General features: G+C 36.1%; 1 protein-coding gene across 1 annotated transcript; it reads left to right on the top strand.

Moving 5' to 3' along the window:
* Positions 1-15,269: 15,269 nt before the first annotated feature.
* LOC149832133 (desiccation-related protein At2g46140-like) lies at positions 15,270-19,606 on the top strand. The gene is made up of 2 exons (XM_090012360.1): positions 15,270-16,516; positions 19,419-19,606. Exons 1-2 carry the CDS (start codon positions 15,575-15,577, stop codon positions 19,422-19,424), a joined length of 948 nt encoding a protein of 315 aa, XP_089868486.1. The 5' UTR covers positions 15,270-15,574; the 3' UTR covers positions 19,425-19,606.
* Positions 19,607-20,344: the final 738 nt, after the last annotated feature.

Raw genomic sequence — 20,344 nt, 5'->3', positions numbered from 1 at the left:
GTTTGTCGATTTGCTTTTGTCTGGATTTTGGTGTAATGCAAAACCCGACATGCTTGCTCCATGTTCCTGTTTCGATCTACTGTTAATCATGATTCTTATACTGTTGTATATCTTGATTTATATCATGTTTTATATCATGATATTGATTGTAAAACTGTGTGATAAAAAATATGATCCAACACCCTTGTGGGTAATAATACCAATAAACTTGTTCATCTTTTTGTGAAAGCAAATAATATGCATACTTTGTAAAGATCCTTATCGAGGAGTCACAACTCTAACTTGTTTGATGGATCAATATTGGCTTTCGATCAACCATACTTTTTGCTTTAATATGGACACTACATATCCACTCCACTGGTGTCTTGAAAAACTATGAAAGATGACCTGATAGAACATATTTGCTTTGTTGTTGACTAACCTCATCAACTTCTTTTGTTTCTAATATTGCTTGCCTTCTAATTCTAGCGTCAGCTCCTTGCAGTTCTCCTTTTAACTCCCATAGTAGACAGGAATTAAACTGTTCCACAAAAGGGTGGCAAAATCTGACCAGACCCGCCAACCCGCTTCTTAGCCGGGTTAGGGTTTGTTAAATGGGTTTGTGTCGTAAACGGGTCAACCCGCCTAACCTGTTTATTAAATGGGCCGTGTTCGTGTTAGGGGTATGCCAACCCCCCAACCCGTTTGACTCGTTTAATAAACGGGTTAGGCGGGCGGGTCAACCCGTTTAATTATTTATGTTTATCTTGATGATTGTAAGACAACTTGGTGGATATGTTTGTAGTACGGTTGTAACTTGTAAGACAATTATGTTGATGTTGTCTTTATGCTTATGACTTTATGTTGAAGTTTTATGTTAATGTCGGTAGTACAATTTCATATTGAGATTTGCAGAAAAAAGTATAATATGTATTTTTTTTGTGTTTCTAATTGTGTTAGTTGGGTTAGACATGTTATTCAGGTTACTCGGGTCGGTGATCGTGTCTATGTTATCGGGTCGACCCATTTAAGAAATGGGTCGCCGTGTCATGTCGACCCGACCTTTTTAATAAACGGGTCATGTTTGTGTTGAGGTATTCTGACCCGCCAACCCTTTAACCCGACCCACCAACCCGCCGACCCGACCCTATTGCCACCCCGACCCACGATGTTTTAAACCTAACTCATTAAGAGCAGGGATACAAGGATAATTTAAGTGCCTGCCTATGTGACACAGGCCAATTACATAACATTCTGAGTGGGGCCCATGGAATGTTGTCATGTGATTGACTTATATCACATACATAGGCAAGCAATTAAGCAAGCCGTAGATCTATTCAACTGATCAAGGACGCCCATTTTGGTGGTGTACACGAATTTACACTCAAGTCAACAACCTCTCTCTAAAACAATTGATCCTGCATTTAGGTTCAACATGGTTCACTTATTAGGGATCATATCTTCGATCGTGTTTTCTATAGCAAATTCGTGATTTAATTCACGAAGTTTATCTACCTTTTGAGTTGTTGATTTTTGCTCCTTATACATCACAATGATATGATAAAAAAATATGTTTTTTAAATATTATAAAAGCAGAACGAAAGACGATAGGTGAAAAAATTTAATGCTTCATTACTTTTTTAAAATGATGTGATTGTCATGTCATGTAATAGTGTAATTAAAAATTTGTTGGGTCATCCTTTACATTGTTATCCAAAAAAAAAAAAAAGTTACATGGCATATGATAATTTCTTAAAAAAACACTTTGGTTACCTTGTCACTCTGACTCTCCCACGTCCTTTCTCTCTAATATTCTAATCAATTACCAAATATTGCGTGGCCATTATGCTGAAAATCTAAGAGCTTACATTTTCATTTCTTGGTAACCAAACCATTTCATATAGGATATAAAAGTGGCTATTATAGAGGGCAGTTGGTTGTATGTGTAGGGTAAGTCTACAAATTTTGAAGGTATGCAAGATATTCATCCCTCAAACTAACAGTGTCGAGTTTTTTCTTTATATATCTTGTCATAAAAATGTTTTAAAATTAACCTAATTTTTCTTTTTCTTCCTCTCAAATGTTCACAAGATGTTTGGTTAATCTTTAAGACCTTTCTTCCTTAACAAAAATTGGTATAAAATGTTGGTTGTTATCTATTTTCCATATGCCTTATTTTAAGAACAATAAATTTATTTTAGATATAAACTTATTTTCATATATTTGTTAATTTTATTTGTGTTTAACATAAATCTTACCTATCTAGAGTCCAGCCATATGAAACGGGTCACTTAACATTTCATTAAAGAAACAATGTGCATCACATCCAGAGAGCTTTCTTGGCCATCCTGTCATTTGATTGAATGGTTTAGGGAGAATGCACTTAAGGGCACGTACAACAGAACTTTGTGCACACTCACTAAGATGAATTGAGAGAGATGATGTCCGTCTCCAATCCAAATTCTAGGGATTCTCAGTTGCCTGAAATTGAACAACTCTTGTCCATGACAATGTGGGTTAAGACCATTTATTAAGAACCATGTAAGAGATCTTGACAGTTGTAATAAAGAACAATGTCCCGAGAATCTAGTAAATAATCATCTGGTTGAAACAAAAATCAAATAATTTCTTGGAAAGCCTAGGCAATGCAACTTTTTCTCCATCCATTTGCTATGAGAATTGGCCACTGCTACTTGTCTGCAAAACTAATAGAAATGGATCCTAAAGGCATATGTAAAATTTTAAGTGTTTATGTCACAATTAGAATCCCGAACTATTAAATTTGGTTGCTATAGATATTGTTGGCCAACTATGCCAAGCATAAGTTTCTAGGATGATGCTGAATTTGAAGATAAAGAAAATTTGTTTTGATTGAACTTCCACCATGTGATTAAATGTTATTTTAGTGCAATAACAAGGTAATTAACTAAGAATTTCTAAAGTTCTCAAATTTAGTACTTAAGAGGCATATGTTTTAGACACAAGAAAAAGAAATACAAATTTCATACGATTTGCATGGTAAAGGATAGTAAAATCATGTGAATGACATTTCTAGGATGCTCTCTAGGAGACGATGAGTGCTACACTATGGGGATGGTAACCACAGGTCATGTAGGTTGATCTCGGGTTAAGATCAGTGCAGAAAAGTCTCCTATACTGTAATACCCTGATCTGAGACCTCGGAAATTCGAATTCAGTTGGTATTACTTTCTAGAGAGAAAACACAGAGTTCACACAGAGAAAATATGGTTAATTTTTTTTTCATTCTTTTTTCAATAACTCACCTTCTTTTATAATGTTCATTATTCATAACATAAGAAATATAAACTACATAAATGTTCAATGACAAAAAAAATAAAAACTACCAAATGCTTTGTCAAAGAAGTAGCCGATCACGTCTTGCCTGTACTAGTGTGCCTAGAACCTACAGTTGTAATTATAAAAGGAGGTGAGTCTACAACCCAGTAAAAAATAATTATAAGTAAATAAACACTTTAACTTACAACTGTAGTGGGCTCTAAGCTTCTAGTTTGAGTTTAATTTTTGACACACCACACAAGTTTGTATGTTTTAATTATCTTTTTATTAACTCTCTATTAAACATTCTGTCATACCAAACAAATCTTACATTGCCTATATCGATCATAACCGTCTATGAACGTAGCAACCAGTGCAGAACACCCCAATTCTACATGTTGGCCAAATAATGAACCATAAACTCTCAATGATCTTCAGACCACCAGGCACCGCAGTGAAATAAAAAGGGGACCCCACTGGTAGCTAACCGGGAGGTCAGGCTCAATCTCAATCTAGGTATGGTTCATGCTACATCCTAACCATGATGGTTATCAACCATCCATGGCCGTCTAAAGTCTCAAACACTGTATGAGTATAACCCTAAGTCATACACTAAGTTCAACACATTGAACCACTTTCTCAAACTCGTAATCCACTCATTTTCTTACGAGTTTTATAGTAAAATGATCACGACGGATCTCACTCTTTAATCTTAGGATAATATTAGGGTTCACACATATCTCATACTAAGCATATAATGATGTAGGGTCTCCATATCGTTAAATCACCAATGACCCACTTTCCATGGTGACTACACTTTGACCGCAAACTAGGTAGCCCTTACCATAGGTTGTCACTTCAAGGATTTAAGGGGTTATGCATGTTAATCTCAATGTATCCATTCATATAACATGAATAGAACAAAAAGAGACTCAAGTCTAAACACAATCTCATCATAATGCATGTTATTAACAATTTATCACACAGATATGCTATTACAAAATAATCTCTTTTTAATATGCATGACATACCACAACTAACATGTGTGTACAATCATCTCATAATATCATGCATGGTCATTTTATGCAATCATGATCACACTCAAAAGCTATCATGTTAATCATGCTAATTCACAACAATACAATAACATGCAACATAAAAATGTTTATTCACATATAAAATTACTTATAATATTCCTTACCTTGAATACGAATCTTGTGTTCTAGTCATAATCGAGTCTCAAGATACTCTAATAGAAAGATCTGATCATTACACAAGTATATTCGTATTAATATACATCACCTCTTATATTTTAATAAAATTACCAAAATACCCTTCTTAAATTGACTCGTGAGACCTTGACTTTTATGCTCCTGATCTGACTAAAACCAGAGAACACAAAGATTTTCCTCTACGATACGAGTTTAACGCACTAAACTTCACTCAATTTTGACTTCGGAGTACAAAATTAAGTCCATTTTATCAAATCAGATTTTGGGTACACACAAGAGTACTTTGGTCATTTCGATAATTATTTTCAATATTCAAAATTAAATCACAATTCGATCCAGATCTATTTTTGATATGGATCCAAAACTGTCTGACTAGATCCAGAGATCCAGACCCATTATTGATATGGATCTAGAACTATCATACTGGATCCAGACCCAGTTCTGATATGGATCCAATACTAATATGAACCAGATCCAATTTTGTTATGGATCCAAAACAGTCAATCCGGATCCATACCTAGATCTTTTTGGATCCGGTTATTATTTGGATCGGTCTAGATTAACTAGATCCATAATCAGTCCGATTCATATCAAACTAGATCCAAATCGAGACCTGAGACCCAGTCAGACCTGAGTCAGTATGGTTCAAACCTAGACCGGTTTGTGTGATCATTGCAAATTTTTTTCTCTTTTCCTTTTTCTCTTCCTTCTCTTTCCTTTCTAGTCTCTTTCCCTTTTTGAAGGGGATAAAAGATAGAAAGAAGAGAGAAGAGAAAGAAAGAAAGAAAGAAAGAAAGAAAGAAAGAAAGAAAGAAGAGAGAAACTCTTTTGCAAGGTCTCACTTGACCTTTAAAAATATTTTGAAATTACTCGCCTCCATTTTTGAAAATTCGCGAAAAAAATGGAGAGACAGGATTCGCTCGTCGGTACGAGGTTCAACCGTTCCTGGCGCCTTTACCAGGGGTAATTGAACCAAAGATCGAACTTATGTCTTTTGCTTTGCTTAAATTTTGTCTAAATAATTATTCTAAGATCTTAGAATGCACAAAGAATCATGCTTGTGCAATGAGAATGCAAAGATGTATGCTTTTGAAAAAGTTCTTCAGAAATTTTGGGATTTTTCCAAGTGATTTTGAAATGAGTTTGAAAATATTTCGAAGAAATGGTTTTTACAAAGTTGAAATTGATTTGAAAAAGTTAAACTTTGAATCTAAGCTTAAAACTTGAAATAGTTTTGAGGAAAGAGACTTTGAAGTTCTAAGTCTTGGAATAATCAGAGATTGGAAAATGGGTTAGGATTTGAATTGAAGGCGAAAGACTGGGTTTAGAGTCTCAAAACTGATAAGTTGAGAGAAAATATTGATTTCAAAATTTCAGACTTGGAGTCTGAATGAGATCTGAAAAAATTGACTTTTGATTTTGAAATAGAGATTAGATCTTTTAATTTTGATGTTTGAACTCAGACTTTGAATTTTTGGAAATTGAATTGAAAATTCAATTTGAAACTTTGGATTGGTTTCGAAATTGAATTCTGATTTAGAAATGGAAAATGGATTTGGGAATTGGATTTGGAGTTGAAAATCAAGATGGGATGTAAAAATGAAATTGAATTCTGGAATTGGAAATAGAATTTGAAATGGGAATTGGATTTGAAGAATCATGATGGATTTTGAAAATAGAATTGATTTTGAGAAATCAAGATGGAATTTAAAGATGGAATTGGATTTGGAAATGGATTTTGGTTTTTGAGATTGAATTCAGAATCTGGAATTGAATTTGAAATGAATTTTGAATTTGATATTGAATTTATGATCTGAAATTGAAATTGAACTTGAAATAGAAAAAGGATTTAGAAATTGAATTTTTCATTGGAAATAGAATTTGGATTTGAATTTGAAATTTCAAAGTTGAATTGAACTTTGAAATTGGATCTGGAATATTGAATTGATTTTGGAATTGAATCTTGAACTTGGAAATGAATTTGGAAGTCCAAAGTTGAATTGAACTTTGAATTTTGATTTGATTTTGAAAATTGAATCTTGAATTTGAAAATGAATTTGAAATTCCAAAGTTGAATCAAACTTTGAAATTGGAATATTGAAGTTTGAATATTGAAATAAGATAAAATTGAGAATAAAAAGATGAATTTGAATTTATAAATAAGAATTGAAGATTAATTTGAGAAATGGGAAAAATATTTGACGATTTATCTCAAAATCACTTAGATTTTTGAAGATAACTTGAAATAATTTGGAAAAGAAATGCAATTCTATCCTAAATGATGCATGATTTGAAAAGGATTTGAAAATTGGATTTGAAAAACATATTTCATTCTTTAGGAGAATTGAAATAAGATTAATCTTATAATACATTCATGACTATGATCACAGATGTATTATAATATAATCTGTATCTGAATTCAGATAAAGAATAAAATATATTTTTGATGCCTTTATAGGATTTGAAATGAAATTAACCTTCAATATATCTTCTTAATGGAAGAGAAGCCACTAGCTTCCAACCCAATTCTGTCCGAGAGGTGGTTCTATGATCGACCCTATTAACATGGGGGGAGGCGTTGGGAGTCCCCTCTTAATGGAAGAGAAGCCACTACCTGGCGCTACCTGGTTGGGATTGAACAACCCCGATAATTGAATCTGCTTTCGTTTTGTTCGCATTAGGTTAAGTGGCTAACCATTGTGGGGCCATTTTTTATTTTAATTTTTCATTTAGATTGTGCTTCCTAGTATCATAAAGAGATTGGTTTTAACAACAAAAAGTACGACTGCGCATGATTTATAAAGCACCAAACTTCATGAATTACCATTGTTACTACCCTTATTACTGCAACCATCATCACAATCAACATGGTAATCGAAGCGCAGTGAAAAAGGTCACAAGCTAAATTGAAACCAAAAGGTTACGTTTGTTGGCCCTGGGGATCCTCGAATTGAGATCACGTGCAATGTGGTGATCACCCACCACCTTTGAGATGGAGCCTATCAGTTGTGGGGGCAGCACACTAAAAGTGTGCAATCACATTGCACCTGATCTTAATTCTTCAAAGTGAACCAACCTTATTGAGCTTCATCTACTGCACTATAAGATCTTAAGCATAGTGGCCTTACATCATGCTTCTCGCACAGTTTTTTAGCTTGTTCGATCACTTTTTCCGCCGTGCGCTTTTGATTCTTCTCCAAAATTCTCAAGACATGACTTGTAAATGCAACTTTTGAATTAGATTGACAAACTAGGAATCATCAAATGATGAAAGAAACACAACCACCGAGGGAAAGCAGTCATTTTTTTTCCTAAACAAAATTATTCATACCTTTCCCTTGTCAATGGAGTGTTTGACATAGCATCTGGAGCAACATACAGGAGAACAACGTCACTCAAACTGGAAACAGTAGCTGGAGATGCAAGATTATTGAAAGCCCATTCCAATGAATAGAGGCTCTCCTCATTATCTTCAAGGGCCACCATGATCTTGTTTGTCTTCCAACCTCCATCTTGGCTTGTTGAGAAGAACGCAAAGGTCTCCCATAAATACTAGATTTAATCTACAAACACACCAATATCAACTTACTTTTTATTTGTAAAAACAATGCCATTCATCTCTCTGAAGAAAACCATGCACTCCTGCCCGTTGATTTTCAAAAGTTGTTGTCCACTTATCATGCTAGATGAAGGGTAAGGACAAAACTAGCGGCCACTTTTGAAAATCTCAATAGAAAAAAGATAAACCTTTTTTTGATGATTAGGATGATTCCTTATTATCCCAGAGAAGGTAATGGAACAAGGGAAGGCCCTTGGCCCCCACATTGCATGGTAGAGGGGATCCAGGGATCTCTTCACTGATCCCTTATGCTACACCAACCAATCACATGACAGCATTCCATGGGCCTCACAGCAACAGAATGCCTGCCCCACTCAAAGGGTAATCATGTGATTGGTTGTGTCACACAAGCGATCAGTTAAGGGATCCCCTGATCTCAAGTGCATTGCTTGCAGATAGCGATGCATATCATGCCCACTACTATTGAGTACGGTAGTTCATGATGGGACCCACATAATGGTGCTTCATTGTTGATAAGCAGTGCACATCAGCAACAATAATCAAAGAATTTTTGGTCGGTGAAGTGCTAGCATGCTGTATATCCCACTTCCATTAACAAAGTGGCATGGCAAGACAAAGTTGATTACAGGTTTGCTGTATCCATCAGATTGGAACAAAGGTGATTTAGTCATAAACATATGAGAACTGAGTGAATGCATGGCAGGGCAATCATCTATCATGCAAGTTTTGCGTGCTGTTCTACAAGCATAATTATCAATTGGCATTTTTTTAGGGCGAACAACAAACTAAATACCTTAGCAGGAAACTCTCTTTTAGGCTATTAACATACTCTATCAGTTAATTTGCTTGTCTTGAATTACATAACAGTTTAATCTTATAAAACCATATGTTCCTGCCACGATATCAGATTTGAGTGTTTTTTAACACATTATATTGCATACTCTCTCTCTCTAAAAAAAACACATTATATTGCATACAATATTTGGGTTTACTTTTGCAACTGTGAAGGTTAGGCTAGAAACACAAGGTAGATTAGAACCAACTTTATTGATCATAATTGGTTAACTATTGGAGTCTAAAGATCCTACCCGCCTTGCATCTATGGAAATGTGAATAGCCAAAAGAAAAAGATAACAGAAGACAAAGAATAAAAAACTTAGGATATAAAAAAAATATGAGCAATTTTGAGTTAGATGCCGCCACATCTCAAAACACTCATTGCCCTTGTTTTGAAACTCAATATTTTCGGCCACTAAATCATATTCCTTTTGTAACAAAGGATTGAAACCAGTAAAATGGTTGAGATAGTTATTGAAAAGTAGAGGCAACTTGAAAGGTGCCAGCCTTAAACTATCTTTTTTTTTTTCAAATTGACTTCATGCGTAGGCACCTTTTTTTTTAAGAGATGCAACTTCTTGACACTTAATTGAGTTAAAAAAAGGTTTGTCAAGTACTTTTCCATGTGAAACTTTTTTAAAATTTACCCATTGTTGGCAAGAACAGTGATTGTTGGCAAGCACAAGCTGTAACAAAAAAAGATGACATAAGTACCTATAATGTATCGTTTTCTGCAGGTAACAGAGTTATTATAGAGACGTGGGTCCCCCTTAAATTGAAAAAACAACACATTTTTGTTATTTTATTTCAGAAGGGAGCTTCACTTTCAAGCAAACCTACTTCTTTTGTTGAAAATGACTCACATGTCACTAGAAAGATGTTGGCCATTCAGCCATTAGGATAGGGATGTAAACAGGTCAGATCTAACCATTATTGAATCCAACCTTATTGGATCTGGATTAATCCGATTTGGATTTAAAATCAGATGGAAAACATGTAATGCCTAATCTTATTCTAATTAGCTAATCAGACATTTCTTCTAGTAATCAGGTTGGGTAAATACATCTAATTTGGGATCAGTTGGACTTGGGCACAAAACTGCACTCTGGATGTAATTGTTAATCAGATTTTATTTTCTTTGCTAAATCTGACTAATGGAATTCCCAGTCGGTTTGGAATTGCATTTAAATATGATCCACCCCTACATTAGGTTTTTGTTTTTTTTAAAGTGAAAGTGGATCCTCATGCTACATGGGGAAGCTTGTTTCCCTTGAAGCTCCAAAGCGGGAAACCCCTCGCTTCCTTCTAAAATATGAGAAACTTGATTCCCTTAAGCCCGCTTCTTCGTTTCTCAAGTCAATTTCCTTTTGCTTTCTTAATGTTCCTTCTCACTTCTTGTCACTTCCAACTCATTTCCCCGCGCTTTCTATGCTTTTCATATTAGAGAATTATAATTTTAATAACAAGCTTGTGTGTTTTTTATATGTATTTATATATGTACTTTATGTTATTCCTCATCAGCTTGTACCCCCGCTTGATATTGCTTTCTATGTGTTTTCTTTTCATTTTTTCATGCATTTACATACTCATTTAACAACCATATCCCATTTTCAGCTGAATACTACTTTTTAACACTCGCTTCCCTGCTACCGCTTCATGCATCGCTTCTCGTGTCCATCTCGTTTCTTGGTAACTATGGCCAAAACAATAGCATTCCTACTGGGCGCAGGGCAGACCTTTAGTGTTTCCGTGTATAAAAACTAGTTCACACAATATTTGCCAGTTGTAATCTTGCCTACTAAAGGCTTGGCATGCATTTTGATTCCTTATTTCTAGATCCTTAGATGCCATTGTCTGAATCTATGGATATGGATGTGCCATTGATCCAACGTTCATTGATTTTGCTCAAGATCTCAAGTTTATATTTTTTACTTTCAAGTTACCAGGACCTACAATGTGATACTCAAAACTCATAGGTTTTATTTTTTTGTAGAACACTGTCTACCTAGAGACCCATATTAATAGAAATGAGACTGTTGGGCATGGCAGTGCCATATGATACATAGCCAAACAAGCGCCACAACATAAATGCTAGTTTTTCTACACCAGAGGTAACTGGTGATGATTGATAGCCACAAGTAGGGCTGGTAAATGAGCTAAACAAACTGAGCTGGAAGTGATCAAGCTTAGTTCATTCTTGTAGCGAGCCAATCCAAGTTCAAGCTTATAACGAGTCCGAGTTAAACAAGCAGAGTTTGAGCTAGCTTGTTTATAGAAAAAATACATTGTTTTAGAGATGAGAAAAATATAATTACCAAAGAATACAAGTAATTTGTGTAAAATATTGAAAATTTGGAGCTTTTTCTATAGTAATTGATGGAACCAAAGCTTTGAGGCATGCAATAATGGCGTTTACTTAAAAGCAACAATTGACCCACCGGGTTGAGCCTAGGTGCAGTAAGGTTGAATGCAACTTTGCTTATGGGAGACAACCAAGCCTGCACGGATCTTGTGCAAAAGCCAACCCTTTCTCTGAGTAGACTAGCTAGCATGATACAACTACTTACAATAACTTCTCAGGAAAGAGAGAAAGCAAGGGAAGAAGAAAACTCGTTTATAGATAACCTGTGGCATCAGGAGTTTATATAAACCTTAGGTGCATGGGTCATAAAGGCTCATAATGGGCCAAGCGGATAGCATGCACCCATTATGGTCCAAACGAACCGCATGCACCTCTAACGTCCCACCGTGGGTGCCACGCGCCACTAACATCTGAGTGCGCTTAGACACGTTGAGGCTAGTGCTAGGTGTCACCTCCAGAGAGGTCACAAAAGACCTTTGACTGCCTTGGTTAATCACCAAACTGTTATAAAATAAAGGCTTTTTAACAGGATTTTATAAGGTATAAAATTGTCCAAAACAAGTGATAAAAAGATTGGTCAAATTAAGTCCAACCATGACCAACACTAAACTGAACCGAATTCGATTTGATCCGAATCTAAGTCCAAGTCCAATGTTTAAAGTTTATTTGACAAGCTCAAAATCCAAGCTCTTTGAGGGCTTTGCCCTCTCTAAGCTAACTCTCCACATTTTAAACTCAAAACGTTTTCTAGAGAGATCGATACGAGACTAAACTTTTATAATAAAGTGAGTTTTTTTACTCCAAAATACATTCTAAAGAAAGTTGGCAAAGAAGAAAATATTTTGCTGATAACTTAGATTCAAAATAGGTATAATTTTAAGCCTAATAACGACATAAAATATATCTCTTACTACCTAACTAGTTAAGTACATATTCTTCATATTATTCATGTTCATGCAGATCTTATTTTACGAGTTTGAGCGAACTCTTTACAAGAAAAAAATGAGCCTAACTATTGAGTAGATATAGTTAGATAACAACAATTGAAGGCGTGGATTCAGCATGGAAGAAAACGTGCCCAACTTACATCAATGCATTCACCTTGCATCTATCACATTTTTTTGGGAAATTTTCTAAAAACACACATAAATTTTTTGCCTTAAATTTGCATATTATTTAAACACACCTACCTATTTCCACGGTTAATTATATCATAACCAAAGTTAACTAGCCATGGCTCTCCTCATTTGATAGGCATGACTCTTGAATGTCACCAAGTTGGCCGCACGCTGCCAATTCGAAATCCATAGTGGGCATCCTTTGGTGTAAGGTGGAAGTTGGGTATCCCTTGTGAGCAAGAAAAAAGTGAGATTTACCAACTGGGCTCGGCTTGTATGGTAGGAGCAGTTAGTGCACTGTCACCTTATGTTGAAACGTTGCAAGTTCAAACCCCAAATGGTAAGGTTGTATAACTGGTAATTAAGGGCTTGTCTAACCCCACCTTTTTCTGTCAAAAGAAAAAAAGAAAAAAATGAGATTTTATACCAAAAATCTTGGTGAGCTAGATGTTTTTTTGTCGGTTATTGAAAAAGATCACTATCGACTGGTTATTGTTAGAATTGATAAGGACGATTAGAGTAGCGGATCTAGTATGGAAGCCATGTCCAACTTACACCAATGCATTCGTCTTGTTCCGGACCATCATGAGTGTTTGTGATTACCCGAAGCTACGTCGCGGGGGTCTTCACTTCTAAGCCCGTGACACATCTACATCCATCTCGTTTTAAAGAAATACCTCCATTTATTTTTTTGAAAGAAAGAAATACCTCCATTGATGAACTCTAATCTCCTGCGAGCGCTACATGTTGAGCTAGTTTACTTAAAAATCAAATTGCAAAAAAGACTGGCAACTTCTATAACAATTAATAGTTTGTTAATTATATGAAAATCGAATTGTAAGGACTGGCAGCTTCAATGATAAAATATTTGAATTAAGAAAGTTTATTTTTAAAAATCTCAAATAATCCAAGTCGTCTAAGTGATTTTTTTTTTTAAAGGCAAGCTGGGGTTATAAAGAAGACCCCTACTAGTTATACAATTATACCATTGGGTTTTGAACCTGCAACGTCCCAACTCGTGGTGACGTGCGCTAGCTGCTCCTACCAGGCAAGCCGAGCCACAGTTGGTCAGTCGTCTAAGTGATTAGCCGAGTTATAACGAGTCACTGAGTTGGACCCCAAAATGTTTTTGCTTGAGTCACGGATGGGTCAACATATTTTAGGAATATAGGTCACTTTTATGCAGCGGCGCTTGGCATGCAGCTCCGCTGATGATGACCATCCATCTAAACATTTTTCCAGATGGACACCTGGAGAAATGTCAAGATGGGCGGCTGTTAAGAAGGTTGCTGCATGCCCACACATGCAGTATGCAGTGGCACGGCATAAAATGTGAACAATTGTAAAAAAATAAAGAAACAATAAAATAAAAAAATTCGAGGAAGGAATAAACCAAATCAAAACCCACCTAATTCATGAGCCTTGTGATCTCAAATTAACATATTGGACGGGAAAATGGCAAAAAATTTGTACTAACCCAAGATAGGTTAGTACACAAAGTTTAAAAATGGCAAAATCTGGTTTTTAAAAAACTCACGGGAATTTGAAAATTTTCATAAATCTCACATTTTTTGGCAAAATCTCGGCAATAACAAAATAAATTTAAAAATATAAAAAACATTTTTTATAAGAAAATATTAATAAAATTATTTAAAAATAAAGATACATAGTTTTTCATGATAAATAGCCGCTTAAAACATAAATATCGTGTTTAAATCGTGGTATTTATGTTTTTTCATAAATCTTGCGAGAAATTGCCGTTGTAAACTTTCAGGCAATTTCTCGCAATATTAAGGTGAGATTTTCATAAATCTAACAATATTTGTCACTATGGTACCAAGTACAAAGTTTTAATTGATCGACGTAAACAAAACTTTGTTGCCTTCTTGAAAATTTTCTTATGTAAGACACATTTTGAATTTTGCCGTTATTTAGTTAGCTGCCATTATTTTTTATGGGTCTTGGGTGCTATTCATCTTTATGATGGACGGCATCTAAGGTACTTTGGACAGTTTTCTGTCCAAGGTCCCTTTGCTGGATCTCTACTCTCGGTTTGGATATGCCGCCGGGACCTGGGCTGCCTGCGAGACCCACTAGGTTTTTAAAGAAAAGACATGGGCTAGGCTGGCCGGTCTGGTCGGGTCCGGCACGGACGGTGGATAGGTTGACGGCTTCACCTCAACCTTGAGTTAATAGCAAGTAGCAGCTCTTCTTCACGGCTTCACCTCAACCTTGAAGAATTCCTCCCCCTTCTGAGATCTTGACTCTCATCTCAACATCCCCTCCGATCAGGTACATCTCTCTCTCTCTCCTTCGCTTTTGCTTGGGATAAGTTGGTATAGGGCAATGCTGATCCATGATGTGACATGACTTGACATTCTGATCTATTCAGATTTTCAGACAGGTGGGTGCATCTGTGCCTTTCCTTATGTGTTTTATGTTCTCTTTGCCTCGTGGGGGTTGCTCTTTTGACAATGGTATTGGCCTCATAGATCAGAACAATCTTGCACCCCATTCACACGAATCTTGAAAGAGAGTCTGTAATTGATCTATGACCTGATTCAGTGCAGTGGCTGCCCACTGCTGTGAAATCACCCAGAAATACCAATGATCTGATTTAGCAAAATGTCCTTCTTTTTTGGGTCATGGTGGCTCTGTGGATCATGGCAATTGGCAGTCCATCTGACTGGATCTTCAACTAGAATCTGCATTGGATGTATGGCTTAATTCAATTCACTGAGTTGCAAGTGCTCTTATCACCCAGATCCATCTGTGGCGTGCTTCAATAATATCATTTGTTCTTTTTTATTAAGTTTATTGTCTGGGCCACAGTAGTATCAGCCCATTTTTCTTAATCTTTGCAGAGTCTGCAATTGGTCTATGACCTGATTCAATAAAATGGTCCACCAACTTCTAAAAGTTATCCAAAACGTTAGTGGGGTATATTTTTTTTTGTACCTTTGGTTGCTGTGTGGATCAGAGCAGTTTGCAGCCTATTTCCTTGAATCTTCATTGTGGATCTATGACCTACTTCAGAACAATGGGTTGCAATTCTCTGTCAACATCTAAAGTCCTTTCTTGTTTTTCTCTTTAATTCTTTGGACTTCATAACCGATTTGATCCTGATATCCATACTCACCTGTATATCACCACGTATTCCTTCCAAGGCATGGCATCATCTGATGAACCGACAGTGGTTGAGAGAAAAGTCAAAGATGACGAGAAAAAGGAAGAAGATGAAGAGAAGGGTGGTTTCATTGAAAAGGTCAAGGATTTCATCCACACCATTGGAGAGAAGATCGAAGAAACCATTGGTTTTGGAAAGCCTACCGCAGATGTCACAAGCATTCACATCCCCACCATTAATTTGAAGCAGGCTGAAATTGTAGTTGACGTGCTCGTAACGAATCCGAACCCCATTCCGATTCCTCTGATCGACATCGATTACCTTGTTGAGAGCGATGGCCGGAAGCTTGTATCGGGGTTGATCCCTGATGCAGGGACTATCCATGCCCATGGCTCTGAAACAGTCAAGATACCTGTTTCTGTGGTCTATGATGATATCAAGCAAACTTATGATGATATCAAACCTGGAAGCATAATTCCTTACAGGGTGAAGGTTTCTCTTATTGTTGATGTTCCTGTTTTCGGTCGATTGACGATCCCATTGGAGAAGACTGGTGAAATTCCAGTTCCATACAAGCCTGATGTTGATCTAGAGAAGATCAAATTTAACAAGTTTTCATTCGAAGAAACTGTCGCAACACTGCATTTGAAAGTGGAGAACAAGAATGATTTTGATTTGGGCCTCAACAAGCTTGATTATGAGATGTGGCTTGCTGATGTGAGCATTGGAGGAGCAGAGCTTGCTGAGTCTACAAAGATTAACAAGAATGGGAACACACTAGTGGAGATTCCCATTACGTTCCGGCCAAAGGACCTTGGATCTGCACTCTGGGATATGATCAGGGGCAGGGGAACTGGATACTCCATGAAAGGGAACCTTGACGTGGACACGCCCTTTGGACCCATGAAGTTGCCGTTTGGTAAGGAGGGTGGTACCACACGGCTCAAGAAAACCAAAGAAGATGGGGCAGAAGAGAGTGATGAGGTATGTTCTATCGATCTTGGGCTTTTTAGGATGTATCCACTTTTCCAGTCCCATTGGATGAGTTGGAATATTGCATTGTGCAGTACATTGCAACATCTCAAATTATCCAAGATTTGTGAGCAAGTATTTGCATCCAAACATTCCCTCATAGTTTTAGTTTAAACTCTATTTTTGTTTAAAGATGGTTAAGACCTATCTGTTCATTTGCTTGCAATGACATACCGCATTGAAGTTAATGCCTTATGGAATCTTATAGCAGCAAGCTATCAAGTGCAAACTACATTCAAGAAGTGCTGTTCTTTTCTTGCTTTGGACATTATTTCATCCACGTATTCACAAAATATTTGTCTTATTCCAATAGGTGAATGTTTATTTGGTTATTGAATATCACAATCACAATAATGGGTGGAGTTTCTTTTATAAAATGAGTATTAGCTCTTAGACTTGAGAATGCTGCTTCATCATCATCATCATCATCATCATCATCATCATCATCATCATCATCATCATCATCATCATCATCATCATCACTACTACTGCTGCTACTACTACTATCTCTCTCATGCACACTCACACACAACTAAAGGAGAACTGGTTTGTGGAAACATTTCTGTGAATTTCTCAGCACATTTTGTTTCTTATTCTTCTCATTTTCATTTCATATTCTCCTTTTACCTGGAGTCACTATCATGGAGCCTTTATATGAGTATTTAAAAGTAAAGACAAACAATTTCATTGTATAACTCAGTATACTTCATTTTTTATTTTCCATTACCTGATCTTGAATAGAAATTCTATGCCTTTTCCTTGTATGTGTAAAAGCTATTGAGTTTTGTACCTTGGGTTCCTAATCTTGCTCTCAAACTGAATAGGCATGAGTTTGGTCAAAATTCATGGTCCCAGCATGAAACATTGGGTGACGAACCTGGAGGAAGAAGTTTTATGGCAATGTCAGTGCTAAGTATTCTCCAAAGTGACCACAATGTGTACAAAATCGTAGGCACTTAAGAGAATAATGACATGGCAGAATAATACCCACATTGTTGACTGTATTTCATCCCTGTGGATCGAGATTATGGATTAAAAGGAATAACAGGAATTGCATGGAAACTGTTTTTCATTTTGCCATAAGTTGACCATATGGAACTATCTGCTCATCATGGTAATTTTATATCCCTTGATATAGTGGTCACATCTTTAGAGAGCTCAATTCTTTTGACCGTAGACCTTCCATGAATTAGGATGAGACCACATCTTTAATAACATTGGCGCCTTCTGTGGATTAGGCCGAGGCCCTGTCATCTACCCTTGTGTTGCTTGTAATTTGAAATTTGGTAAAGTTTTCAGCACTAATTTTCAACAGCTTGACTTATCATGATCTGGTCATGATCTCATCTTAGCAGAGTTTCAAAATGTAAAAGACTTCATTTGTTGAACATCATTTTTCTCAATTGACATATCAAAAGTTATGTTCTAGAAACTTGTAACTGGCTCTCTGACCGGATTTAAATTTCTGCCATTTTGTGAGAGATTTGAACATATTTCATGGTAGGATGGCTGGCTTCAAAATTTTGTAGTTTTTTCATTCTTGCAGTTGTGGACTAGGAATAGGTTTATAACTTTATATTAACACTAGAATCACTTTAGTGCATTGGTTCTTTATGGTTGCGTGATTTTTTATGGAACCTTGAACCACTTTGGATATTATGAGATTCTAGTCTTTTTCTCTTACTATTCCAGTGATTAGTGTACGGGTACTGTACGTTTGGGATGCTTTTCTTGAGTCAAGCATATGTGTAAGCTGTATATTCTTGTTTCTTAGAGGTATATGGTAGATTGCTCTTTTGCTGTTCGAAGTTCGATTGAAATTTGGGGGCACACATGAACAAGCTAGACTTGCTTGTGATTGTTGGTTAAGATATAGATATTGTTTGTGGCCCTTATTTTCGATGAATGGTTTGTGGAAAGGACCTTATGGCATGGTACTTAAGCTGTAGGGTGAAGTGTATGAGAAGCTTAATGTTTGTCTTGTCACCAATGTTCTTATCATGTTATATCCAATGGGTTCCTCAGTAGAATATTTTATTAAATTTGGCCAACTTTCTCGTTGGTTGAGATGTATTTCTATTCTTAGACTGAACAGTTGGGCCAGAAAAAAATAACTTATTCAATTACTTAGATCCTTTTGCTTGGATAATCAGTTAATTTAGGACTTTATTGATGCATGTAATTAAGATTTTCTGACTTTCTATTGATCTAGTTTTAACAGTTGGAACATGCAAAATAATTTAATTTTTCTAAAGAAGTCTGAAAAATTGAAAATCATTTACAAAGAAGCGTAGACTAAGGATGAATTCTAATTGTCTTTTCTACAAGTTATAGGGAAGCCAGGGGGTTAGCCCATTATGTATTTAGGCCCAGAAGCCTTGGTTAAGAAAATGGTTTACCAATAAAACTACTTTAGATTAAATGTTTGAAAAGAAAAAAAGAAAAAGAAAAATGTACTGTTAATAACCCTTGTTGTAGTTTAGCATATTAATGTATAAGAATAGATACTTACTTGAGAATGGATGGATTAAATCTAATAATCCTATGCCTTTTCTTAATATCTCATATTTTGTCGTGTTCTAGCATTATAGTTTTTGTGGCGGCAGTTTGGATGTTTCGTTTTTACATCTTTCTAACATTTGTCAGCATCTGAAGGCTGCTGTTTTTCTCTATATAGTTTGTCTGATTTAATTAATTAGCATCATGTACTTGACCATAATCAAGGGTTTTTAATATATGGGCCTTTCTATCTTAATTTTATAATGCATTCTTTCATCCTATTCAAAATGATTTTTTATATAGTTTGTCTGAGTTAACTAATTAGCACTTGCTTCTTTTGTTGTCTATTGTGCAGGAATAAGGGCCGGAACAATATTATATATGTTTCTTGTACTGTAGTGAAGTTTGTTAGGCACTTTGATGACATAAATAAGCAGGTGCTATGCTTTGGCATTTGGAGCTTTCCTATGTTTTTTTGTTTTTATATAAATAAGAGGCTGCTTTGTTTTAGATGTTATATTTTGGTGAATAGTCCTTTATCCATCTTTACAATCCCCAAAATCTATGATCTCTCCTCAGGCTCATAATAGGCCTGAAGCCTTTCAGGATGCATAGCAGCTGACTTGTCTGAGTTGGTAGGCAGGAGTAGCCTCTGTGAACCAATATCACGATTATTGTGGTTAAACAATATTCAATGACGGAACATTGGTCAGTACCAAAAGGCATATTTTTTTCTCTCACTTTACTAAGTAGGTTTGCCAAGTGGGGGCCAAGGTTTGGTTGGGGATCCTATGGGCTTGACACGATGCCCTATAAGGTTCAGGGGGCAGCCGTCCCTTCGAGAGACTCAAAGGTCAGCAGGGGAACAGTTGGCTGCCAGTGGGTCAGTCGAGAGATTCCTTCAATTGATTGCCCTTCACCAGGAAATAATAAATACTCTCTCTCTCTCTCTCTCTCTAAATTGATTGCCCTTCACCAGGAAATAATAAATACTCTCTCTCTCTCTCTTTATTTCCCGTACGTATTGGAGCTAAGCTATGAAATGAGTTTTCCCGTAAAGTTTGCAAACCTGTGAAACACTTTCCCAGTTGAGAAAATGCGTCATATTTTCTTAGGTGAGAATGTTTTTGGTAAGTTAGAAACATGCGATTCCATTTTCTCATGAGAAAATGATCAAGAGTTTTTTCTTTCAGAGTTCAAGGAAAAAAACCATCACTAATGGCAAGTTCGCTAGACTATGGTTCATAATTCATTGCTAGATTTGTTAGATTTTATCCTATT

Source organism: Nuphar pumila, chromosome 7 (genome assembly GCF_984573655.1).
Source record: "Nuphar pumila chromosome 7, dmNupPumi1.hap1.1, whole genome shotgun sequence".
NCBI lineage: Eukaryota > Viridiplantae > Streptophyta > Magnoliopsida > Nymphaeales > Nymphaeaceae > Nuphar > Nuphar pumila.
This window is presented reverse-complemented; position numbering and strand designations above follow the sequence as displayed.